The sequence below is a fragment of the Somniosus microcephalus genome, chromosome 26 (genome assembly GCF_052327205.1).
Source record: "Somniosus microcephalus isolate GS21.2 chromosome 26, FLI_Smic_1.0, whole genome shotgun sequence".
Lineage (NCBI taxonomy): Eukaryota > Metazoa > Chordata > Chondrichthyes > Squaliformes > Somniosidae > Somniosus > Somniosus microcephalus.
Window position 1 is genome coordinate 14179616 of NC_141012.1, and position 26453 is coordinate 14206068.

General features: G+C 48.0%; 1 protein-coding gene across 4 annotated transcripts in view; it reads left to right on the top strand.

Annotated features, from left to right (window-relative positions):
- sidt2 (SID1 transmembrane family, member 2) overlaps positions 1-26453 on the top strand; it is a 108914-nt gene that overhangs the window by 8948 nt on the left and 73513 nt on the right. For all 4 annotated transcript variants that reach the window (XM_085967861.1, XM_085967862.1, XM_085967864.1 and 1 more), the window contains exons 2-4: positions 1538-1659; positions 20591-20755; positions 22054-22099. In XM_085967861.1, the coding sequence (XP_085823987.1) occupies positions 1538-1659; positions 20591-20755; positions 22054-22099 (333 nt within the window). The remainder of the gene's footprint in view (positions 1-1537; positions 1660-20590; positions 20756-22053; positions 22100-26453) is intronic.

Genomic DNA, 26453 nt, shown 5'->3' on the forward strand with positions numbered 1-26453 from the left:
CTCCAGCTCCCCTCTCCAGTTCCCCTCTCCAACTCCCCTCCCTCCAACTCCCCTCCCTCCAACTCCCCTCCCTCCCTCCAGCTCCCCTCCCTCTCTCCAGCCCCCCTCCCTCTCACCAGCCCCCCTCCCCTCTCACCAGCCCCCTCCCTCGCTCCAGCCCCCCTCCCTCCCTCCAACTCCCCTCCCTCTCTCCAACTCCCCTCCCTCCCTCCAGCTCCCCTCCCTCCCTCCAGCTCCCCTCCCTCTCTCCAGCCCCCCTCCCTCTCTCCAGCTCCCCTCCCTTTCTCCAGCTCCCCTCCCTCTCTCCAGCTCCCCTCTCTCCAGCTCCCCTCTCTCCAGCTCCTCTCTCCAGCCCCCCTCCCTCTCTCCAGCTCCCCTCCCTCCCTCCAGCTCCCCTCTGTCCAGCACCCCTCGCTCCACTCCCCTCCCTCTCTCCAGCTCCTCTCCCTCGCTCCAGCTCCCCTCGCTCCAGCTCTCCTCTCTCCAGCTCTCCTCTCCATTTCCCTCTCCTACTCACTCCAGCTCTCCCTCTTTCCCCAGCTCCTGATCTGCAGATTCCCGCTCCGGCTCCCTCTCTCTGTTTCCTCTCCCCAATTCCCAGTCTGAAACCCCTCTGTCTCCAGCTCCTGGCCTCCTGCTCCCCCTTTCTCCTGTTACCGATCTGTCTGTACCACATAGAACAGTCAGCACACATCAAATTCAGAGTTCTTGCTCTCCAGGGAGAAGAGATAACTGATGTGGGGGGGAGGTCCTATATGTGGATCATAGATGTTTTTAGCTGGACTGTGGAAGAGAGACATCTTAAGTGTGAGTTGTCTTATTATACAAATCGTCTTTCCATTTAAAAAGTCAAGAGTCTACAAAGTGAGAGCTTCAAACACTGAGGTTTGATTTCGGCTTAACTTGATTGTTGACTTTTTCTATAAACTCCCACAGCTGCCTTGAGGACATTCTGCCAATAGTTCGAGGGCAGTCCCAATCCGATTGATTGTTTGAGAGGATCCAGTTGACTGCAGGCTCCTACTGATCTGAATGCAGCTGAATAAATCCACTTGAATGTTTAAATGTGTGAATGGCCGGGATTAGCATCGGGAAAAATGTCCTGTAGCTTTTGGATTTTCTGTGTTGCAATGGATCGGTGCTTTGCCCTTCCTCAGGTCTTCGATTCTGGTGAAGTGTTCAAAGCAGGTAAAGGCCGAACGTTATGTTCTGTGTTAGAGAAAATATTCCAGCCTCCTTCCAGTTGATATGGTGTTATGTAAGAATTAGGAGCAGGAGTCGGCCATACAGCCCTTCGAGCCTGGTCCGCCATTCAATAAGATCATGGCTGATCTTCGACCTCAACTCCACTTTCCCGCCCGATCTCCATATTCCATGATTCCCCCAGAGTCCAAAAGTCTATCGATCTCAGTCTTGAATATACTCAACGATTCAGCATCCATGGTGTTATACAATCCCCCCCCCCCCCCCCCCCGTCCCCCAAAAAGAAATATCCTTCTGGTCTATTAGGATTAACTGTTTTCTCTTCTTTCTGCAGACGGAGGGTGTCCGTGTCCATGTGAACGTTCTCTCCGAGCAAGCCAAAAATCCGGTGCTTTTTGTGATCCGACAGCAGAAAGCAGTGGTCTCCTTCCAGGTGCCATTGATCCTCAGGGGACTGTGAGTATCGCTAGACCTTCTGATCTTCACACCATCCCAGCTCCCAGTAGTAGGAGCCCTTTTACGATAGCAAAATACTGCAGATGCTGGAAATCCGAAATAACAACAGAAAATGCTGGAAAAACTCAGCAGGCCAGGCAACATCCGTGGAGAGAATTTAGAGTCGACGTTTCGGGTGAAAGGGTTTACCCGAAACGTCGACTCTAATTTCTCTCCACGGATGTTGCCTGGCCTGCTGAGTTTTTCCAGCATTTTCTATTGTTAGTAGGAGCCCTTTGGTGTTTAAAATCCCAGTATCTCCTTCCTGCTATTTCCTAAGTACCAGCCTTGACTCAGTTAATGGCGCACTCGCCAGTCAGAAAAAAAAATTTGCATTTATATAGCGCCTTTCACAACCACAGGATATCCTAAAGTGCTTTGCAGCCAATGAAGTACTTTTTGAAGTATAGTCACTGTTGTAATGTAGGAAACGCAGGGGCCAATTTGCACACAGCAAGCTCCAGAGACTTGAGTACAAAAATCTAGGCTGACACTCCAGTGCGGCACTGAGGGAGCGCTGCCCTGTCGGAGGTGCCGTCTTTCAGATGAGATGTTAAACTAAGGCCCTGTCTGCTCTCTCAGGTGGACGTAAAAGATCCCATGGCACTAACCAATATTTATCCCTCAATTAACATCGCTAAAACAGATTATCTGGTCATTATCACATTGCTGTTTGTGGGAGCTTGCAGTGTGCAAATTGGCTGCCACATTTCCCACATTACAACAGTGACCAAACTCCAAAATGACTTCATTGGCTGTAAAGCGCTTTAAGACGTTCTGAGGTCGTGAAAGACGCTATATAAATGTAAGACTTTCATTTTACTTTTTACAACTGGACAATAATCCAGAGAACGGGAGTTCAAATCCCCACCACGGCAGTTTTAGAATTAGAATTCAGTTTAACATCTGTCAATAAAAAGCTGGTATCCGTAAGAGGATCAAAAAGCTGTCAGATTGTTGTAAAGTGTGGTAAGAATGTGGAACTTGCTACCTCAAGGAGTAGTTGCGGTGAATAAAGGAAAACTAGATAAGTACATGAGGGAGAAAGGAATAGAAGGATATGCCGATAGGGTGAGATGAAGACTGGTGGGAGGAGGCTCGTGTGGAGCATGGGCCGAATGGCCTCAACACTCTATGTAATTCTATGACCAGATCATCTGTTTTAGGTGTTATTTCACAGATACATTTTATCCAGGACACCGGGAGAACTCGCCTCCTCTTCTTAATGTCTTGGGGCCTTTTTATGTCCATCTAAAAGGGCAGATACAGTCTCGGTTTAAAGTCCTATCAGAAAGACAGCACCTCTGACAGTGCAGCTCTCCCTCAGTACTACACTGCAGTTCTAGTCTAGATTATATGCTCACATCTCTGGAGTGGGGCTTGAACCCACAACCTTCTGACTCAGAGGCGAGTGTGCTGTCCACTGAGTCAATATTGACACGTCACAGGTACGCAGCCCACTCCAGGATTTAAGCACATTATCCAGGCTGACACTTCAGTGGAACACTGAAGAAGTGCTGCACTGTCGGTAGTGCTGTCTTTTGGATGGGCGTTAGGCTGAGTCCCTATATTCCCACTCGGGTGGGTGTAAAAAAAATCCCACGGCACTATTTGAAAAAGAGCTGGGGGTTTCTCCCAGTGTCCTTGGCCAACATGTATCCCTCAACCAACACCACCAAAAAAAGATGAACTGGTCATTTGTTGTTTTTTGGGATCTTGCTGTGCACAAATTGGCAGCCACGTTTGCCTACAAAACAACAGTGACAACTCTTCAAAAGTAATTAATTGGCTGCAAAGAAATTTGGAATGTCCTGAGGATATGCTAAGGCGCTATATAAATGCAAGTGTTTTCTTGGGCGTAAACTTGCAACTTGCATTTATATAGCATCTTGTCCACGTCCTCAAAATGCTTCACGGGCAATGAATAATTTGAAGTTTAGTCACTATTATTAAGCACATAGCAAGATCCCACAAATGGTAGTGAGCTGAATGACAAATTACTTTGTTTTGGTTGCGGGAGGAATGTTGGCCAGTCTTCTTCTTCCTAGGCAGTCCCTCGGAACCGAGGATGACTTGCTTCCACATTAAAAATGAGTTCTCAGGTGACTGCTGAGTCCAATGCGGGACCTACAGTCTCTGTCACAGGTGGGGCAGACGGTGGTTGAAGGGGCGGGTGGGTGGGGTGAGCAGTACGGCCTTCCGGTCTGTCGCTGTTGGGGTTGTCCATGAGGGTCCTTATTAGATCCGTGATTCTTAGAGTATGATGTTTCCCAATAATTACACGGAGGCTGTAACTTAACAATCAACAGGTGTTTACTGGAGTAGGGTAGTCTCAAGACTGGCAGTACAGAGGCATGCTCAAAGCTTATATACAGGTGTGGTCACTGCCGGTACTACAGTATACAGGAGCTGTAAAAGTAGTTCTCCCTTAAAGGTACATACACTACAATTCCTCCCCTTTTAGATTAGCAGTACCCATAATATTCAAATAACAATTAACACTTTAACATGCACATTAAACAGAAATAGTCCATTTATAGATTCAGTCTTTGGGGCGGCTTCCTGACCCTTTCTGGATAGCGCCTTTCCTGAGGTTCTTGTTCTTGGTGCGGAGGCGATTCTGGCCCCCTTTCGTCGGTTAGTTCATCAGTTTCCACTGCTACTGTTTCTGAGGTAGATGCTACCGGTATGTCGGGTTCATCCCCAGGTACGCGAGTCTTGGGGTTGACTCGTTCCTGTGACGCTAAGATCTGGTCGACGTGGCGTCTCACAATGTTCTCCCCGACATCCACTGTGTACATTAATGGCCCCTGCCGTGTGCATATCGTTCCGGGTTGCCATTTCTCTGTTCGGTAGTCACGGGCCAAGACTGGTTGGCCTACATTGAAGCTCCTTGTCGGCTTCTCATTGATGTGCTGGAATTGTTTATCCTCAACATTTCTTCGCACATTTGGTCTGAGCAAATCCAGACGAGATCTCAACCTTCGGTTAAAGAACATCATGGCCGGGGTCTGGTTGGTAACTGCATGTGTCGCATTTCTGTAGGCTAACAGGAAATTGTCCACCTTATGCTGTAGTGGAATTTCATCATCGCACATGGCCTTTATCGCCTTTTTAAAGGTTTGTACGAACCTCTCAGCCAATCCATTTGTGGCTGGATGATACGGGGCGGATGTGTAATGCCTTACCCCATTCCTTCTCATAAATTTTCAAAACTCTTCGGACACAAACTGTGGTCCATTATCAGAGCAAATCTGCTCTGGCAAGCCGTTCCTGGCAAATATGGTCCGTAGGACTGCAATCGTTTTCTCTGTAGTGGTTGAGGACATTTTTATCACCTCAGGCCATTTCGAGTGAGCATCCACTGCTATTAAGAACATTGAGTCCATAAATGGACCAGCAAAATCAATATGCACCCGTTGCCATGGAGAGGAGGGCCACTCCCATGGGTGTAGAGGGGCACGTGGTGGTGCATTTTGGACCTTCTGGCATCCTGAGCAGCTCTTGGTTAGGTCCTCGATTTGTTGATTGGTCCCCGGCCACCACACATAATCCCTAGCAAGGCTTTTCATTTTCACCCCTCCCAGATGACCTTCGTGAAGCTCATTTAGCACGCTCTCCCTTAACTTGGGTGGAATTACCACTCGGGATCCACACATCACTGTCCCCTGGCATACTGACAGCTGTTCTCTTCTGGATGAGAATGCTGGCAACAGTGAGTCGCCATGTGTTGGCCATCCCCTCACCGTCAAATCATATACCCGAGACAGTGTCGGATCATTGCGGGTCTCCTTCTCTATATCCGCGTTAGTTACTGGCAATCGTTCAATTATTGACGAATAAAATATCTCGATAGGGTCCACTGCTGGTGCTTCCTCCACAGTAGGCAGTGGCAGGCGTGATAGCCCATCAGCGTTTCCATGCTGTTTCGTGCCTTTATATTCTATTTCATATTGGTTCGCCCTTAGAAAAAGGGACCATCTTTGTAACCGTTGTGCAGTCATCACCGAAACGCCCTTCTTTGGATTAAAGATGGAGACAAGTGGTTGGTGGTCAGTCAGCAAGGTGAACTTCTGCCCATGCAGACAGTGGTTGAATTTTTTTACTCCCCATACTAGGCTGAGGGCCTCCCTGTCAATCTGGGCGTAGTTGCGCTCGGCTGAGGTTAGTGACCGAGACGCAAAGGCTACTGGCCTCTCCAACCCGTCTGGGAATTTGTGCGACAGCACCGCTCCAATACCATAGGGTGATGCATCACATGCCAAACGAATTGGTAGTGCTGGGTTGAAATGGGCCAACACCTCTTTTGATGTGATCAATTCTTTGCACTTCTGGAAAGCTCGTCTACATTCGTCATTCCACTTCCATGGTACCCCCGTTTGCAGTAGGGTGTTCAGTGGGTGTAATACTGTAGACAAATTTGGTAAGAACTTATGGTAGTAGTTCACCAGCCCGAGGAACGACCTCAGTTGTGACACATTTTCCGGTGCTGGAGCCTTGACTACTGCCTCAATCTTTTCAGGGGACTTATGTAACCCCTCTTCATCAATAACGTGGCCACAATACGAGATCTGCTTCTGGAAAAACTTGCACTTGTGGCGATTAGCTCGTAGCCCATATTCCTTTAATCTAGTGAGCACCTTCTCCAGGTTGGCGAGGTGATCACTGTCATTTTCGCCCGTGACCAGGATGTCGTCCAAATAACACTGGGTCCCTGCAATCCCTTGCAGGACTTGATCCATCGCCCTTTGCCAAATAGCCGGAGCCGATGCTACCCCGAACACCAGCCGGTTGTATTGGTAGAGACCTTTATGAGTGTTGATCGTGAGGTATTGTTTCGAGGCTTCTTCTACCTCCATTTGCAAGTATGCCTGGGCTAGATCAATTTTGGTGAAGCATTTACCTCCAGATAGCGAGGCGAAAATATCCTCAATCTGTGGAGCGGATATTGTACCGTGTGAAGGACTGGGTTCACTGTCACCTTAAAATCCCCACAGATGCGGACCTTCTTTGGTTCCCCAGGCGTATTACTCAACGACCTCTTCATTACAGGAACGATGGGTGTAGCCCACTCGCTCCAGTCTACTTTGGACAGTACTCCTGAACATTCCAACCCTTCCAGCTCTGCTTCGACGGCTGCTCGGATCGCATAAGGCACTGGTCTGGCCTTAAGAAACTTTGGGCTTGCATTTTCCTCTATTTTAATCGTTGCTGTTATGTTTTTTAGTGTTCCGAGTCCCTCCTGGAACACTTCTTGTGCGTCAGTTAGCATTTTTGACAGTCGTCCAGGTGTGACGTCGTCATCCTTTTTGGCCTCAACCTGCAGTGCCTGTATGGAATGCCAGTCTAATTGTATCTTCCGGATCCATTCACGTCCTAGTAGTGGTGGTCCTCCATCTGGCAATACGTATAGGTCCATTTTAGGTATTTCCTGGCCTTTGTATATCACTTTCATCCTTATTTTTCCTTTGGGGTAGACTTTTTGCCCCGTGTACGTCTTCAAGACAATCTCTGTAGCTTTCAAGGGTATATGTGAAAATACCGCTTGTAGTCCCTTTGGTTTATGACTGTTAGGGCTGATCCTGTGTCCAATTCCATTTTCACTTGGACTCCATCTATCTTGAGTGTGACCCAGATAGTCTGGTTACCTTATGTAGTTTCAGACAACCCAGCTCCTTGCCTCCGGAGTCTGTATCACTTTTCTGTTCGTCTGAACTACTGTCCATCACCTTATGTACCTTTTTGTACTTCTCCTGTGGAGATTTCTTGCTGTTGGTTTTCTTCCCTGACCTGCAGACTCTTGCTATGTGTCCTGCTTTCCCACACTGTCTGCACACTTGGTCCTTGAACCAACAATCCTTCTGGTCGTGTGTTGTTCTGCCGCAGCGATAACACTTCCCTGCTCCATATGATATTTCATTGGTGCCATATTCTTGCGGTCTCCGTTGTATCTCTGCAGCGCCCCTTGCGGCTGCTTCGTGTGATACTGCCATGCTGAAAGCCTTGTCCAGCGTAAGATCCTTTTCTGATAGATGCCGTTTCTGTGTTCCTTCGCTTTGAAGCCCACACACAAACTTGTCCCTTAATGTATCTGCTAGTCCCACTCCAAACTGGCAGTGTTTCGATAGCTTGCGCAGTTCCGTTAAGTACTCAGCATTACTTTCGTCTTTATGCTGGTTCCTTTTGTGGAACTTAAATCTTTCTGCTGTCAGCAGCGGTGTGGGGTTTAAGTGGTCCTGTAGGATTTCTAACATGCTTTCGAAATTCTTATCCACGGGCTTCTCTGGGGTTATTAGGTTTCGCAGTAAGCCATAAGTTTTGCACCCATGGAATTTAACAAAACCAGTGCTTTCCTAGCATCTGGCACTTCATTCGCCTTGCAGTACAGCTCAATGCGTTCCACATATGTCGCCCAATCTTCGACTTCATTGTTGAACGTAGAGATACTGCCACTCTTCGGCATCCCTGGGTGTGATTTAACTGTCAAAAATGGCGTCTCCCGCGCTCTCCCTTCTTCTCCGCTGGTACAAAATGGCGTCTCCCGCGCTTTCCTTTCTTCCCGCGCTCGCCCTTCTTCTCCGCTGCGGCTTCTAAAAATGGCGTCTCCCGCGCTCTCCCTTCTTCTCCGCGGCTCAATGGCGTCTCCCGCGCTCTCCCTTCTTCTCCCCGCGGACACTGTTCAGCCCTTGAGCCCTGGCTGTGCTCTGCGCGTTTTCCTGTGCGCCTTTCCCGTTTCCGCCGCTCGGTCCTGAACCCGTCTGCTGTTTTACCCTCTCTCTCTCTGTTTTGTTTTTTTCCCTCGACGCTGCTCGGTTTTCAACCCCCAGCTGCGCCCTGTGCGCTTCACCCTCTCTCTTAACCCGTCGACGCTGCTCGGCTTTTTCTCTGCCGTCGGTCGGCTCCAGCCGCCGCTGTCCGGGAAGGGTCTGCGCTATACCTGTTGCCAGTCTGTTGCTGGATCGTCGTGGCTGGGGAACCAAGCCCGGCTCTCAACAGCCTCCCCTGCGATGTTCACTCTCTGCCGGACGACTGGGCGGTTGCTCGTGGTCGACGCCCGTGCTTCTGGCCTCGACTTTCTTCCACCGCCCTCCCGGAGCGAATCCTTGAAGGGAAATGCAGAGTTGCAGGTGGATTCGAATCGACCTCGTCGCCACTATTAGATCCGTGATTCTTAGAGTATGATGTTTCCCAATAATTACACGGAGGCTGTAACTTAACAATCAACAGGTGTTTACTGGAGTAGGGTAGTCTCAAGACTGGCAGTACAGAGGCATGCTCAAAGCTTATATACAGGTGTGGTCACTGCCGGTACTACAGTATACAGGAGCTGTAAAAGTAGTTCTCTCTTAAAGGTACATACACTACAGTCCTGATGTTCCAGGTCCCGAACTTCATTTTAAAGGGTGGAAGATGCCTGTGCGTGAATTCCTTTAACGTGGGGTGGCCGTTGCACACCAGCTACCACACGGGCTCGACAGAGCAAGGTCTTGGTCCAATGGCGAAGGGATCCAGCAGTAGCACCAGGAGAACTCCCCTGCTCTGCTCCAAATAGTGCCACAGGATCTTTTACACCACATGAACCGACAGAGCAGGGCTTCAGTTTAACATCTCGTCCGAACGACGACATCTCCAACAAAAACAGCACTTCTTCAGTATCGCACTGAAATGTCCGCCTAGCTTACGTGCTCCAGTAGGACTTGAACCCAAAACCTTCTGGCTCAAGAGGTGAGAGTAACGGAGACAAACTAACGCTACCACCGAGGCCCCAATAATTTTATCCAGCGAGTTGTGAACCCAGACAGAGCTGGACTATCCCAGGTTCAATCCCTGGCTGGTGCTGGGTCAGCTAACCCAGGCCAGGGCAGCAGCAGGGGTGAGCGAATGGACCCAATTACTCCCAGGTTGAAGAGGAAGGGGAAGTCCCGTTCCTGATCACGATTCAGGAGTGACTTTTGTTTGAATTGAATGTGGCATAGTGGGTGGTACGTGACGCTCCCTATAGCCAAATAGCATGCAGGTAATCATTGTCCAGGGTCACGCATGAAGAATGGCCCCTTGGATGAGGCACTGGAGGGCCTGTACAAACCTACTCCAGCATGAATCAGCACGTTCAAGAAAAAAGGAAAGAAGGTTGAAGAAAAATGAACATGTACACATCATCTGTCTTTAGAAATGTTAAGACATTTATGAGTATCAGCTTTGCTCATTGAAACACAGAAGATAGGAGCAGGAGTAGGCCATTCGGCCCCTCGAGCCTGCTCCGCCATTCAATGAGATCACGGCTGATCATCCAAATTCAGTACCCTGTCCCTGCTTTCTCCCCATATCCCTTGATCCCTTTAGCTTTAAGAAATATATCCAACTCCTTCTTGAATATATTTAATGAATTGGCCTCAACTGCCTTCTGTGGTAGAGAATTCCACAGGTTCACCACCCTCTGGGTGAAGAAATTCCTCCTCATCTCTGTCCTAAATGGCTTACCCCTTATCCTTAGACTGTGACCCCTGGTTCTGGACTCCCCGACCAGTTGGTAGCACTATTACCTCTATCAGAAGGTTGTGATTCAACCCCTTCTCCAGCACTTGAGCACTTCATCTAGGCTGCCGCTTCAGTGTAGTACTGAGGAAGTGTTGCATTATTGGACATACAGTGTTTCTATTGAAATGTGAAACCAAGGCCACATTTGCTTGTTTAGATGTAAAAGATTACATGGCTGCATTGAAAGAAGAACAGGAGAGTTGTCCTGGCCAACGCCTATCCCTCACTCAACAGCACCAAAGTAGATTGACTGGTTGTTATCTCAGTGCTGTTTGCGGGACCTTGCTGTGCGCAAGTTACAACAACAACAAACTTATATTTATATAGCGCCTTTAACGTAATAAAATGCCCCAAGGATTGGCTTACAAAAACAACAGTGGCAACGCTTCAAGAGTTAATGATCGGCTGAAAAACTGATAGGTTCTCTCTTATTCATCAATTATGAAGCTGTTTGAGAAATTGACCTCCAGTATGGGGGGGAGAAAAAGCATTGTTCTAACTAAGCTTGCAGTGAGTGGATGTCAGTGCGATGATACAATACCTAACAACCCCCGGATGTGTCCTGCTGATAACGTGTACGCCACATATTCTGCACGTTTGCACCAGGACTGAGTCAGTGCAATGTTTACAGTTGTTGTGCACCTATGAATACTTGTTGAATACGTGGCATTACATAATTTCACCTGAATTTACATAGCAGGGAGGAGTCAGTGAAATACTAGAATTGGCTACTGCCCTTTGTTAATGACTTGTCTGTGCCTTGTGTTAGGATGTCACTGTACATAGAACAAGTGTTGGATATGAAGTTCTGTTTCGTGAGAATAAAGGGCATGAGTAGGACTTGTGATCTTTGCTCAGTCAATAAAGATTTGTCACTTTGAAACACTAATAGAGAAGATTTCCTCTGATTTATCATATAAACACAGAGAAAGAAAAGACGTCTTCTTCTTGAATGGCTGCCGTCCGTGTGGTGCTGCACCCACAGCAACGCTCCCTCTAATTTTTTTACGTGTGCGGTTTTTCACGTGTGCGGTTTTTGCATTTAAAAGCCGGTGAGCCAGCTGTGCGGGGGCTCCAGAGCGCCGTGCGGCCTCGCAGCTTAAGGAGAGTGACATGAATCTTGGAAATGACTTATGAAATAATACTGGGCGGCCTGCTGGTGGCGCTGTCCAGGGAGAGTATAAATACTCGGGCATGGGCCCAGCTTGCTCGGAACATTCTTTAACAGGAACTAGTGAAGGACACAACTAGACTTCCATGTTGTAAAACAGTTGATTAAAGCTTTGTTTAACGCTTAGACCAAGTGCCTAGTAGTTTTCTCATGTCAGAGAGCATTGTCCCTCAGTGCTGTTAGATAGGGAGCTCCAGAACTTTGACCCAGCGTTGATGACGGCATGGCCGATATATGTCCAAGTCGGGATGGGGTGTGGTTTTTGGATGGGGAACTTGCAGTTTTGCCACAAATTACAAAAAATTCCCCACCCTAAATATATGCAATTGCGCATTTTTTTAGATGCTGTTTTAGCAGAAAATTATGATACAATAATCTTGGTTCTTTAAACAAGGGTCGGTTTGAGTTATTAATTTGACTCACAAATAGAAACCCAAAAATAGTCAAAATCTAAATAAAAAGAAATCTGCCATTACTGGCAGAGAACTAAATGTTCCCAAGATACATGAACCTGCTCTGCGCGGTTTTGTGTAACAACTTGATGTGTGTGACGAGGATCTGAGAACCAGTACTTGGGTCAAATTTTTTGCTGCAGATTTTTGAGAATTGGCTGTCAGCCAGGCTATTTTTGGCACGCATTCCTGTCGTTTTTTAAAATAATTCATTCATGGGATCTGGGCGTCACTGGCAAGGCCAGCATTTATAGCCCATCCCTAATTGCCCTTGAGAAGGTGGTGGTGAGCCGCCTTCTTGAACAGCTGCAGTCCGTGTGGTGAAACTGCACCCACAGTGTTAGGTGGGGAGTTCCAGGATTTTGACCATGCAACGATGAAGGAACGGCCGATGTATTTCCCCGTCGGGATGATGTGTGGTTTGGAGGGGAACTTGGAGGTGATGGTCTTCCCATAAGAACATAAGAAATAGGAGCAGGAGTAGGCCATACAGCCCCTCGAGCCTGCTCACCATTCTCTGGCTGATCATTGACCGCAACTCCACTTTCCCACCTGATTTCCATATCCCTTGATTCCCCTAGAGTCCAAAAATCTATCTATCTCAGCCTCGAATATACTCAAAGACTCAGCATCCACAGCCCTCTGGGGCAGAGAATTCCAAAGATTCACAGCCCTCTGAGTGAAGAAATTCCTCCTCATCTCGGTCTTAAATGGCTGAACCCTTATCCTGAGACTATACCCCCTAGCTCTAGACATCCCAGCCAGGGGAAACAATCTCTCAGCATCTACCCTGTTAATCCCCTTCAGAATCTTATATGTTTCAATGAGATCACCTCTCATTCTTCTAAACTCCAGAGAGTATAGGCCCATTCTACACAATCTCTCATCAAAGGACAGCCCTCTCATCCCAGGAATCAATCTAATGAACCTTCGTTGCACCGCCTCCAAGGCAAGTATATCCTTCCTTAGATAAGGAGACCAAAACTGTGCACGGTGCTCCAGGTGTGGTCTCACCAAGGCCCTGTACAATTGTAGCAAGACTTCCGTACTCTTATACTCCAACCCCCTTGCAATAAAGGCCAACATGCCATTTGCCTTCCTTATTGCTTGCTGTACCTGCATGCTAGCTTTCTGTGTTCCTTGCACGAGGACACTTAAATCTCTTTGAACACCAACATTTGAAAGTTTCTCACCATTTAAAATATATTCTGTTTTTTTCTATTCTTCCTACCAAAGTGAATAACCTCACTGACATGAATCAGTCATTCCTGAAAGAAAGACTGATGAAATAATACTGAGCAGCCTGCGGGTGGCGCTGCCCAGGGAGAGTATAAATACTCGGGCACGGGCCCAGCTTGCGCAGGACATTCTTAACAGGAACTAGTGAAGGACACAACTAGACCTCCATGTTGTAAAACAGTTGATTAAAGCTTTGTTTAACGCTTAGACCAAGTGCCGAGTAGTTTTCTTACGTCACTCTCATTTCCCCACATTATACTCCATCTGCCACCTTACTGTCCACTCACTTAGTCTATCTATATCCCTTTGCAGACTCTTTGTGCTCCCATGCACCTGCTGCCCTTGTCCTTCTAAGTGGTGGAAGTTGCTGGTTTGGGAGGCTCTACCAAAGGTGCCCTGACAAGTTGTTGCAGTGCATGCTGTGAATAGTGGACACTGCAGCCACGGTGCGCCGATGGTGGAGGGAGTGGCCATTTAAGCCGACGGATGGGGTGCCGATCAAGCAGTCTGCTTTGTCATGGTTCGTCATTGTCTGTTTGTATCTGGAATTAGAATAACATTTACAATGGCCCGGAGTTTGTGGTCGGGATGACCGCGAACTGAAACTGACCGCAACTTCGGGATTTGGCGCAGGCGGAAATCCCGAAGTTGCGGTCTGTCAATGACGGCTCTGAAACAGGCTGCGCTGTGGCCCCCACAGAGCCGGCAATCAGTGAAATCTCATAAATCACTGAAACTGACGAAAACTTCAGCTCTTCCGCAGTAATTACGCTGTTAAGTTCCCCACTAAAAGTTAGACGCAAAGGGATTCAGTGTAACTGGGGTTTTAACTGCATATTGACTGCTAAACAAAGGACCCGGAAAACTAATTTTTAATTTTGTGCAGTGTGAAATTTGTCCATTTTAATAAAAATTAAAAAATTTTAAGACACTTTTCAAAAACATTAAAAAAACATTTATTTTCAAGTTTGTCCATCTTTATTTCAGGTTTGCCTTTTCCCCATGTGAGAGGCCCCAATCTTTCTTTTTGTCTCTCTAACTTTAAAAAAGTTTTAAGAGTTCACCCAATTCCTTGTCCGCTGTCTGGGAGAATTCTGCTGTTTGATTGGCTGCTTAGACAGCCTATTGACGTCACAGCAGCTCGCACAAGGGAATCCCCACTAAGTTCAGTTGAATTGAATTGCAGGTCGGAAAACCCGAAGTTCTCGACGCAGGGATCGCGGGATCCTTATGCGGAGCGTAGTTCGGGGACAGAAGCAAACGCCTTCGCTTCGTGGCTGACCACAAATTTTGGGCCTTAAATTCTAGGGGGTAACTTATGAGTGCATGCTCCCAGCATGGAGCCTCACCAGCTGGGAGCAAATATCAGAAATTTGGGCGCTCACTGTCTACAGTTTTCCGACCAATGTGTTCCCGGTGGACAAAGCTTCCTGCCTTGATCGTGGACTCCTAAAACTAGCCCAGCGCTTCTCATGGTAGATGATGCTGGTTGTCCGAGATATATCAGGCACTTCAGTCACTATGCCCCTTCCTCTGAAACTCTGCCTAAACCACTTTGTCTTACCACTTCCTTCAGAAATCAGTTTAAAAATCTATTTCTTTAACTGTAATCCTGCCCCACCCCTTAAGGTTTCCAGTCTCTCCTCCCGTGTTATTCACCTCACGGATAAGCAGCTTTCTATGTAAGGTCCACTTTGTAAGTGTAAGATGGCGTTATTCCCATACCAGGTTAACTGATTCTTGGGATCACTGGTGACCGAATAAATCAAATCCATGCACATGGGTACTGGGGTTTTTAGTGTTTTGGGGATCAGATTCGGTAATTAAGTCCATTTTTCTGTGAAAACCAAATCGGTGATCTTGCGGCTCTCTTAACTGGAAAACATCTCGAGTTATTTGTCTATGCAGCAATACTGTTGATCACATTCCCATCAGGACCTGATGGCCTAGAAATACATTGGCGGCGTGCCCATTTTTCAGGCGCAAAACGAGCACCTAAGCGTCCAATATGGCAGGAGGCACGCGCACGACATTCTGCACCGGAAGCACGCTGCCCGCCATATTGGTAAAGGTAGAAAAGGAGGTGTCCGGGGCCCGAGCCTGAAAGAGGCATTGGGCCCTTTGCTTATGCCAATTAGCGTCCTAACCACTGTTACATAGAAGATAGGAGCAGGAGTAGGCCATTCAGCCCTTCGAGCCTGCTCCGCCATTCAATGTGATCATGGCTGATCATCCAATTCAGTACCCTGTCCCTGCCTTTTCCCCATATCCTTTGATCCCTTTAGCCTCAAGAAATATATCCAACTCTTTCTTGAATATATTTAATGAACTGGCCTCCACCGCCCTCTGTGGCAGAGAATTCCACAGGTTCACCACTCTCTGGGTGAAGAAATTCCTCCTCATTTCAGTCCTAAATGTTTGCGGTCCCCTTTGCAAAATTGGCCTGCCCTAAATGGCAGCTGGCCAGGTCTAGGTGTGGCCTCACCGGGGGTCCTTAAAGGGACTGCCACCAAAAAGGTAAGTTTGTTAACAACATACTGACCTGAACGTGGAGCCGAAGGAGCAAGGGTGTCACTCCCAGCTGCACTGCAGTGCAGAAGACCGTTGCCGACTCTCGCTTGGTCCCCTCCCGATCGCGCCCCCTCCCGATCGCACCCCCTCCTGATTGCCCCTCCCTGTCCTGATCACTTCCCCCCCGCGCTCCGCTTTCTCGATCAGCCCCTCCCTCTGCCGATTGCCCCCTCCTTCCAATATCCTACCCAGAAGTTTATTCTAGGTGTTGCTTATTCTTAGTGTGAAGTTGAACTTCCTGACAGCAGTCCTGAATGGATCTCTTTGTGGTTTGAACCTGTGTTGCGTTGTCCCAACGTCACTTTTCAACAGGCGCATAAATTCTCAGTCATAAGTGTTAACCAGTAATTCGGGCAAGCTCAAGGTTTGAGCCACAAGTGAGCCCAATCTTTGGCAGAGAACGGCAAACCAACCCCCCCCCCCCCCACTCCCCCACTGTTCGAGCAGGGGCAAGGCTTTACACCCAGACCTTGCTGTTGTTTTTGGTTTGTGCAGCTGAGAGACATGTTCTGCTGCACGATGGACTGATGGCAGAACGAGGGCTTGCCCCCAGGATTCTGAACTCGTTGAGTTCCACTCAACAACAACGACTCGCATTTATATAGCGCCTTTAACGTAATAGAAACGTCCCAGGGTGCTTCACAGGAGTGATTATTGGACAAAATTTGACACCGAGCCACATAAGGAGATATTAGGACAGATAGCCAAAAATCTTGGTCAATAAAGCCTCTGGTGGTTGTTATTTAGCTGGCATAATATTTGCACTGATGGCCAACAGGAATCACTGCTACATGCCCTACTCACACAGTGGAGAGGGGAGGTCGGTGTATGTCTGGGTTAGTCTCATTCTGCTGCAGGAATTGACCTGTAGTTGACTTGCGACTGCCCAGATAAAGGTAGCATTGACCCAGGCTTGTGTTGCCAGAAATTTAAAAAAAAACATAACAGATCAAAAAAACCTCCCGAGAGTCACCACTTTCAGAGGCACAGGTCTACTGGTTAGTTAAATCCCGAGCATGCTGGATCCTGAAATAAAAAAACTGAAAATGCTGGGAACACTCAGCAGGTCGGGCAGCATCTGTGGAGTGAGAGAGAAAGAGAGTTAACATTTCAGATCGATGACCTTTCATCAGAACTAGATCCTGAGTTTGGCAACTGCTATTCAATTCAATTTTAACAGTACTTTTGAACTTGCTAGCCAGGTGTTGGAAAATTTGTGCAGCCCCACTCTGGCTCTGGTGGAATACATGACATCATTAATGTGTCCTTAACTATGCTCCACTTTGCTCAAAATTTCAGCTGGTTCAGTCTCAACATACGTTTTTTTTGGTGCCCCTTATGCACAGGAATGTCTTGAGTGCTTTACAAGGTGAGGGAAGCGAGCGTACAGTTGAAGAGAGGGTTTTTTAAGAAACTTTTTTAAAGGAAGAATAAATGGCAGCAGCAAGGCCAAATATTCAGAGCTGCCGAGAGCAGGAGGACCAGTGACTGAAAAATTCGCCTCGGATTGTGGAGAGGAACGAGAGGAGTTCGAGCAGAGGAGGGATGGAGCAGAGGAGGGATGGAGCAGAGGAGGGTTGTGGGCTGAGGAGGGATGGAGCAGAGGAGGGTTGTGGGCTGAGGAGGGATGGAGCAGAGGAGGGATGGAGCAGAGGAGGGATGGAGCAGAGGAGGGTTGTGGGCTGAGGAGGGATGGAGCAGAGGAGGGATGGAGCAGAGGAGGGATGGAGCAGAGGAGGGTTGTGGGCTGCGATGTATGAGAGGAGATCATCATTCGGATAAAGCGTAGTGAGGCCGTGGAGGGAATTGAAAAAAACCAGGACGACAGACTTGAAGTCAGTGAGCTGGGAGGCAATATAGCCAATCACAGTGGTCAGAAAAAGGTCTTGATGTATTCCACCAATCAGACAGCGTTCTGTCCTTATGTGGCTCGGTGTCAAATTTTCTTCTGATAATGTGCCTGTTTCACTACGTTACTGTACTACATTAGTACATTAAAGATGCTATAAAAATGCAAATTGTTATTGTATTCTTATAGCAGTGAATTTCAATAGTATCTGTGTGGGGGAGACACCCTGTAAATCACATCAGCTACAAAAAAAAGAAAGCAGTGCTATGATAAGAACATAAGAAATAGGAGCAGGAGTAGGCCATAGGACCCCTCGAGCCTGCTCCGCCATTCAGTAAGGTCATGGCTGATCTCCGACGTCAACTCCATTGCAGGAAACAGAAATACTGTTCACTCATCCAATACATAAATCCGATGGACCGCAAGGACCACTAGAGTCATAGGGCTGAAAATTCAGTAGGGTTAGCGCCCCATTTGAGGCGCTAGAGGGCCTAGCGCCGGAGTTATGGCCGGTTTGTAAATTCAGTGGGGCCCTGCCATCAGCGTTAGACCGGTTGCGCTGCGCCGGCACCGATGACGTCATCGGTGTGCGCAGCGTCCCGGTTGCCGTGGTGACGGGCCCCAACGCCGAAATTGAGTTGCGGCCGCCTCGCCCGTGGCAGCCGCAACTAACGATGTTTCAGCAGAGTCCTACGCGAGTTAGCGCCGGCGCATTAAGGTCGCGCGGCGGCCGGCCGCTTTCCCGCCAGCCGCCTGCCCGCAGCTCCCTCCCCGGACTCCTCCACCCCCCCCCCCGCGGAACAGATGCGTCTGGCCTGCGAGCCCGGCACTTCTCCGAGGTGCCGGGCTCATTTTTTTCAAGATTTCAACGGCCAGCGGGCGGGTGCAGGCAGCTCCTCCTTAACTGAAGGAGGAGGCCTGCACTTCCCCAGCCTGCCGCACCGCATCGGGTGCCGCAGCACCGGAATTGCGCCACAATGCGGCAGTCAGCGCCCATTTCGAGGCGCTGACACCCTCCTGTAGCGCCAGCAGCCGTTTGGGCGCGGCGCTACTGAATTTTTGGCGCGCGCAGGGGGACTTAGCGCCGGCGCTAAATTTCCGGCGCTAAAGCCCTGGCGCGGCGCCAACTGAATTTCTAGCCCATAGAGTCATAACGGCACAGAAGGAGGCCATTCGGCCTATTGAGTCCGTGCCGGCTCTCTGTAGGGCAATCCAGTCAGTCCCACTCCCCCGCTCTATCCCCGTAGCCCTGCAAGTTTATTTCCCTCAAGTGCCTATCCAGTCTCCCCCTTGAAAACATTGAGTGTCTCCGCTTCCACCACTTCCCTCGGCAGTGAATTCCAGGTCATCACCACTCGCTGCGTAAAAATGTTTTTCTCATGTCCCCCCCCGTACCTGTTGCCCAAAACCTTAAATCTGCGTCCCCTAGTCCTTGTACCATCAACTAGTGGGAACAGCCTTTCCCCGTCTAGCCTATCCAAGCCCGTCATAATCTTGTACACCTGCATCAAATCACTAGGATCCTTTCACAAACCCCCGAGAGTCCTGGGAGCCCTGTTTGAAAACCTGTACAATCAGTTTTACCAGCTGAACCTCTCCAGCTGTTTAAATGTCTTTAATTCCATTCCCTCTTATTTCTCTGTTTAACGCTGTGTTTCCTTGTTATATTGTAGAACTTTATGGGCGTACCATCCATTAGCAGATTAATGGGCCTTTCCTTCCCCTCAGCCCTTACCTAAACCCATTCAGCAGGAATTGCCTGCTGCTAGTCCTGTTGGTGCAGCGTGCTGATAGTTTATAAATAACCTGTGTAATGTGCTGCAGGCTAATGTTTCACAAAGTGCAGTTTGTTCAGTCCTGCCACTGGGATCATGTGGGGATGAATGAGAGCCACTGCCATATTCAGCAAAGTTCAATAAGAGTGGGTTCTGAGCAGTGTAAATGTTAACCTCACACACAATCCTTAACCATATTCAAAATGCTCCTGCTCATTTGGCAAGTGCGCCATACAGACCATGAAAGTCCAGGGCTCGGTTCCAAGTTTGTGCTAAGTCAGCCAGTCTTAAGGGTGACGTAGAATTACATAGAATGTACAGCACAGAAACTGGCCATTCGGCTCCTTAAAACCTACCTCTTTGACCAAGCTTTTGGTCATCTGCCCTAATTTCTCCTTATGTGGCTCGGTGTCAAATTTTTTGTCTTATAATACTCCTGTGAAGCGCCTTGGGATGTTTTACTATGTTAAAGGCGCTATATAAATACAAGTGTTGTTGTTGTTGTTGTCTACCCTATTAAACCCTTAAAGATCTCTGTCAGGCCACCCCCTCAGCCTTCTCTTTTCTATAGAAAAGTGCCTCAGCCTGTTCAATGAACAGCGCTCTATCTCCTGATTGCTATGCAAGATGCCCTGCAACAACTCGCCAAGGCTTCTTCGGCAGCACCTCCCAAACCCGCGACCTCTTCCACCTAGAAGGACAAGGGCAGCAGGCGCATGGGAACACCGCCACCTCCAAGTTCCCCTCCAAGTCACACACCATCCTGACTTGGAAATATATCGGCTGTTCCTTCATCGTCGCTGGGTCAAAATCCTGGAACTCCCTCCCTAACAGCACTGTGGGAGTACCTTCACCACACGGACTGCAGCGGTCCAAGAAGGCGGCTCACCACCACCTTCTCAAGGGCAATTAGGGATGGGCAATAAATGCTGGCCTTGCCAGCGATGCCGACATTCCCTGAATGAATTAAAAAAAAATCCATTAAACCCTGTTGTGAAATGTGTCTGGGTGAGTTCAGGACTAGGCTCAGTTGTGATCTTCCCCGCGGTCACAGACGTTCACTATATAGGCTCACACATAAAGAATGGCCACTTGGGTGCGATAGCAGAACATGTCCAGCGCCTTTTGAAATGTCCCTAAGCACTCCCAGGAAAGGAGGAAAGGTTTACAGTACTCTCTTTAGATGGTTGATTAGTGAAGCTCACAGATCGAACCTTTCTCTAGGATTATTGTACTGCTCGCTATAGATTTTACTGTGCTGTTAAAGCTCAATATAATCTCGCTCCTCTCTCTCTAGTTATCAGAGGAAATACATCTACCAGGGCGTGAGTCGCACGCTTTGTCAACCAGTGGTTAAGAGCGAATCGCAGATGCAATACTTCTATGTGGATGTCTCGACACTGTCCGAAAAAAACGCCTCAGTCCAACTGTATGTGAAACGCATTGAGCACTTCGTCCTAAGGTGGGTGAAAATGACACAGTGATAGAGTCAACCCCATCATCCTCACTGGTTTCTGCTTCTCCAAGTAAGGTTCTGAGGCCCATGTCACCAGCAGGTTCTTATCACACAAATGGTCTCCATCAAGCATAAAGGTGTTGTGACTCAACCTTTGACTGTTAAGACCAAGCAGAGTTAGAGGTTGGGGAGATAACTCAACTGAGGTGGGAGAGAGGAAATGAGGCACATGGGAGGGGAGGGAGAGAAGAGGGGAGGGAGAGAAGAGGAAAAAGATTGAAGAGGGAGGTGGAGAGAGGGGGAGAGGGGAGGGGAAGGGGCAAAAGGAGGGCAGGGGCAAGGGGAGGTGGAGATGAAAAGGAGACGGAAAAATGAGGAAGAGAGGGGGTGAGTGAGGACCGGAGATGAAGTGGGGCTGGAGAAGGAAAGGGTCGGAGGAGAAAGGGAAGAGGATGTGGGAAAGAAGGAGCATGAAAGCGGGGAGCAAGGGAGGCGAAGGTGGTGAGGACAACATGAATGGCAGAGGGGAGAAGAGGGAGGAGCTGGGGGGAGGACGAAAGGGTGAGCTGAGGGAAAGAGGCAGAGATGATGGGCGGCAACTTGGATGATACTACAATCAGTGGGGAGGCAGTGTTCCTGGGAGGTCATTTTCTACTCCGCATTGGGCGCTGCCAGCAGGCCCTTTTCTCCTCCTTTAATAGCTAAAAAATTCTTGGCCTTTCTTCTAAGCGTAGCATCTGTTCTTATCAGATATATATCTACTAAATGGTTCTTTGGAGCAAGGAGATGAAAAAGGGGTTCCACTCCATGATTCACTGTGCCTCTAGTGGTGATAGATTGAGGCGAATAAGGAGGAAGGACCTTGTCAGTAGAATAAGATGGAATGGGCTGAATGGCTTTTTCCATCTGAATTTGTCTCCCGACCTGTACTTGGATATTACTTGTTTGCCACAGACATTAGAATCCTTCTAATTAGGCTTCTGTGGAAACATCAGAAAATAATAACTTGTGTTTTGAGTGGAAAACTCATATAGTATTGGATGTGGTGACAAGAATCACTGGCGCCGTAAAACAGCCACTGTCTGGTACTGAGTCAAGGGCTCGGCTCCTGACTCTGATATTCCTGATTCGCTGCTTCTACCCTTCCAGCAACTTGCTCAGTCAGAAGAAGAAGTTTAATCTCAATCCAAATGGCCACAGAAGGCAGAAACAACCTAGAATCTTGTTCACATTTCCTTATGGAGGCGGAGGCTCTTGAGTTTTAATTGTGCGCTATCATTTAAAATTGTTTATTTATGTCACAGAACTGCGGAACCATTCAGATTCAATGCAACACCATCTCAACCTCAGGTAAGGGCTGATACTTAATTTCTGCTTGGTCTAAGGAAGTTTCTCTCAGCACTGAGAATCCACCAACTTTTCAGCTTGTTTCTTCTTTCAGTGGGAAGGGTGGAATAAAGTATTAGGAGACACTTGGGTATCCATTCTATAAGGTGGTTGGGAGGGTGGGGACAGGTCAGATGGTTAATGTTGCCCAGGCTAAGCTCAGAGGGCCAGTGGCAGCCTGTCCAATCTATTACTGGACTAAGTGTCAGCTCAGTGGGTAGCGCCCTCGCCACTGAGTCAGAAGGTTGTGGGTTCAAGGCCCGCTCCAGAGACTTGAGTGTAGTGTAGGAGACGGCGGCGCGGCAAGCAGGTCAGCATTCAGACCTGGAGAGAAACTCCAGCGGGAACGAGCCTCTAACAGTAAAGAAAAAAGAACGGAAACCGCAGTAAACAGCGTTGTCATCGGCAGCAGCGGCGGGAAAGTGCGGGAAGCACCATATCTTTTCTACAGAAAAGAAAGAAAAGCGCGGGAAGCGCCATATCTTTTCTAAGATGCCTAAGTCTGGCAATATTGATGCTTTTGATAACGAGATAGAGGATTGGACCACATATGTGGAAAGAGTGGAGGTATATTGCACCGCAAATGGAATAGAAGATGAGAAAAAAGCTTCAGTACTTCTGGATCTAATGGGCGCAAAGACATACAAGCTGTTACGAAACTTAATCACTCCAGCCGAACCGATGGACAAGAATTTTAAGGAGATTGTTGATACCCTACACTGCCAATTCGAGGCAGGACTGGCAGACTCTCTGCGAGACAAATTCGTCTGCGATCCCCTAAGTGTAGAAACACAAAAAAAGCTATTTTCTGAGAAAAATTTAACACTGGACAAGGCTTTCAGTGCAATAGGAGCTGCAGAGATACAGCAAAGGCCACAGGACTTCGGCACCCATGAAATGACACGGGGTTTCGAGAGATGTTTTCGCTGCCGCAGATCCACCCATGACCAGAGGGACTGCTGGTTCAAGGACAAAGCATGCAGGCAATGCGGAAAGATGGGACACATTCCACATGTGTGCCGATCTGAAAACAAAAAATCCACTAACAGGAAAAGAATCAATAAGGAAAAGCACAGAAAGGTACAAATGATGACGGACAGTAGCTCCGAAGACCAGAGGAGCGATAGCGACTCCGGGAACAAGAGACTAAGCTCTCTCAAATTACATAATGTAATTGCCAAAGAAGATTACCAGACCATTTGGGTTACCCTCACAATAGCAGGGTCCCCAGTTAAAATGGAGCTAGATACAGGATCAGCTCTGGCCGTCATAAATCGACGGGATTACGAGTGGCTATTTCCACATATACCTTTAAAAGACACATCCATTATCTTGAAAACATATACGGGGCAGAAATTATACCCCAAAGGAAAAATAAGGGTGCCTGTTGTATACAACGGCAAGGAAATACAGAAGTTGTATTTATACGTTCTACAAGATGGTGGTCCACCGCTGTTGGGACGTGAATGGATCAGAAAAATACGTTTAGACTGGCACTCCATTCAGGCACTGACGGTGACCAGTAAGGAAAAAAATGATGATGACGTCATACCTGAACGATTAAAAGACATCTTGGCCAACGCCAAGGAAGTGTTTCAAGAGAAACTAGGAACCTTGAAAGGCATCACCGCCTCAATAAAAGTGGAAGATGCAGCAATTCCCAAGTTTTTTAAGGCAAGGCCAGTACCATACGCAATTCGTCCAGCAGTCGAGGCAGAGCTGGAGAATTTGGAAAAGGCAGGCGTATTATCTAAAATAGATTGGAGCGAGTGGGCAACACCCATCGTCCCAGTCATGAAGAAAGCATTGAAGAATGATAAATCTGAAGAACAGAGAAAAATTCGCATCTGTGGAGACTTCAAGGTGACTGTAAACCCGGTCCTTCACACGGTACAGTATCCTCTTCCGAGGATAGAAGATATTTTCGCCTCACTATCCGAGGGAAACGTTTCACCAAAATTGACTTGGCACAGGCATATCTACAGATGGAGGTTGAAGAAGCCTCTAAAAAATATCTCACGATAAATACACACAAAGGTCTGTACCAGTACAATCGACTGGTTTTCGGAGTAGCATCCGCTCCAGCTATCTGGCAAAGAGCTATGGAGCAAGTCCTCCAAGGGATTCCGGGGACTCAATGCTACCTAGACGACATCCTTGTAACAGGAGAAAACGACAACGAGCACCTTGCCAATTTAGAGCAGGTGCTCACTAGGCTGAGAGAACGGGGCCTACGAGCAAATCGCCCCAAGTGCGAATTTTTCCGAAATCAAATATCATATTGTGGCCACATAATAAATAAGGAAGGGTTGCATAAGTCACCTGAAAAAATTGAAGTGGTCATAAAAGCCCCAGCACCTGAAAATGTTTCACAATTAAGGTCGTTCCTGGGATTAATAAATTACTATCATAAATTTTTACCGAACTTATCAACTCTTCTACACCCTCTTAATGAACTGCTACAAACAGGAGTAATTTGGAAATGGAGCGAAGACTGCAAACGTGCCTTCCATAAATGCAAAGACTTAATCACATCCAAAGAAGTTTTGGCTCATTACAACCCATCACTGCCAATCAGACTGGCGTGCGATGCATCCCCTTACGGCATAGGAGCAGTATTATCGCATAAATTCCCTGATGGCTCGGAACGGCCGATAGCTTTTGCGTCATGCTCATTGAACTCAGCTGAGCGTAACTATGCCCAAATCGACAGGGAAGCACTCAGCCTGGTATGGGGAGTAAAGAAATTCAACCATTACCTACACGGACAAAAATTTACCTTGTTGACTGACCATCAACCCCTCATCTCCATATTCAACCCTAAAAAGGGTGTTCCCATTATGACAGCGCAAAGGCTACAGAGGTGGTCCCTTTTTCTAGGGGCACACCAATACAACATAGAATACAAAGGGTCAAAACAGCACGGGAATGCTGACGGTTTATCGCGCCTACCGTTGCCAACGGTAGAAGAGGCACCTACAGTAGACCCAATGGAGATGTTCCACTCTACCATCGTGGAATGTCTACCAGTAACAAATTCTGCCATTGAAAGGGAAACGAGAAATGACCCGACTCTTTCACGGGTCTACGATTTAACAGTGAAGGGATGGCCAGCACATGGCGAACCACTGTTGCCAGCATTCTCGCAAAGAAGAGAACAGCTGTCAGTGTGCCGAGGAACCTTGATGTGTGGATCCAGAGTGGTGATTACACCCAAACTCCAGGATAAAGTGCTAAAGGAGCTTCACGAGGGGCATCTGGGTGGAGTGAAAATGAAGAACCTAGCCAGGGCGTTTGTATGGTGGCCAGGTATCGATGGAGACATCGAAGAAATGACCAAGAGCTGCCTAGGATGCCAGAAGGTCCAAAACGCTCCACCACAAGCCCCTCTACATCCATGGGAGTGGCCCTCATCTCCCTGGCAAAGGGTACACATCGACTTTGCTGGTCCATTTATGGACTCAATGTTCTTAATCGCGGTTGATGCACACCCCAAGTGGCCGGAGGTAATAAAGATGTCCTCCACCACCACGGAAAAAACCATCACAGTATTAAGGACCATATTTGCCAGGAATGGGCTGCCGGAACAGATCTGTTCTGATAATGGACCGCAATTTGTGTCCGAAGAATTCAGAAAGTTCTTAAAAAACAATGGGGTTAAGCACTACACGTCCGCCCCATACCATCCCGCCACCAATGGATTGGCTGAAAGGTTTGTCCAGACCTTCAAGAAGGCCATAAAGGCCATGGGTAATGAAGACATAAAACTTCAGCACAAGGTGGATAACTTCTTATTCGCATACAGGAATGCAACACATATGGTTACCAACCAAACTCCCGCCATGATGTTCTTCAATAGAAACCTAAGATGCCGGCTGGATTTGGTCAAGCCCAACATCAGAAGAGACATGGAGAACCGGCAGTTTCAAGGCATGAATGAAAGGCCAACTAGAACCTTCCAGATAGGTCAACAAGTTTTGGCTCGGGACTACCGTACCGAGAAATGGCAGCCTGGAACTATCTGCACACGACTAGGACCACTGATGTATACCGTGGACATCGGAGAAAGCATAATAAGGCGCCATGCTGAGCAAATCATAAAGTCATCCGAAAAGGGACAACCTACACCACAACTCTATACATCTAACGATGAAGTAGAGATACCCATATCTACCTCCGATCCGGTGATACTGGAACCCGATGAACCCGACACTGGCATTCAAGCCGAATCAGCCTTGCCAGAAGAACCTACTACACCACCAGAAACTACTACACCCCCGAGGCGTTATCCGGACCGAGTCAGGAAGCCTCCTGAGAG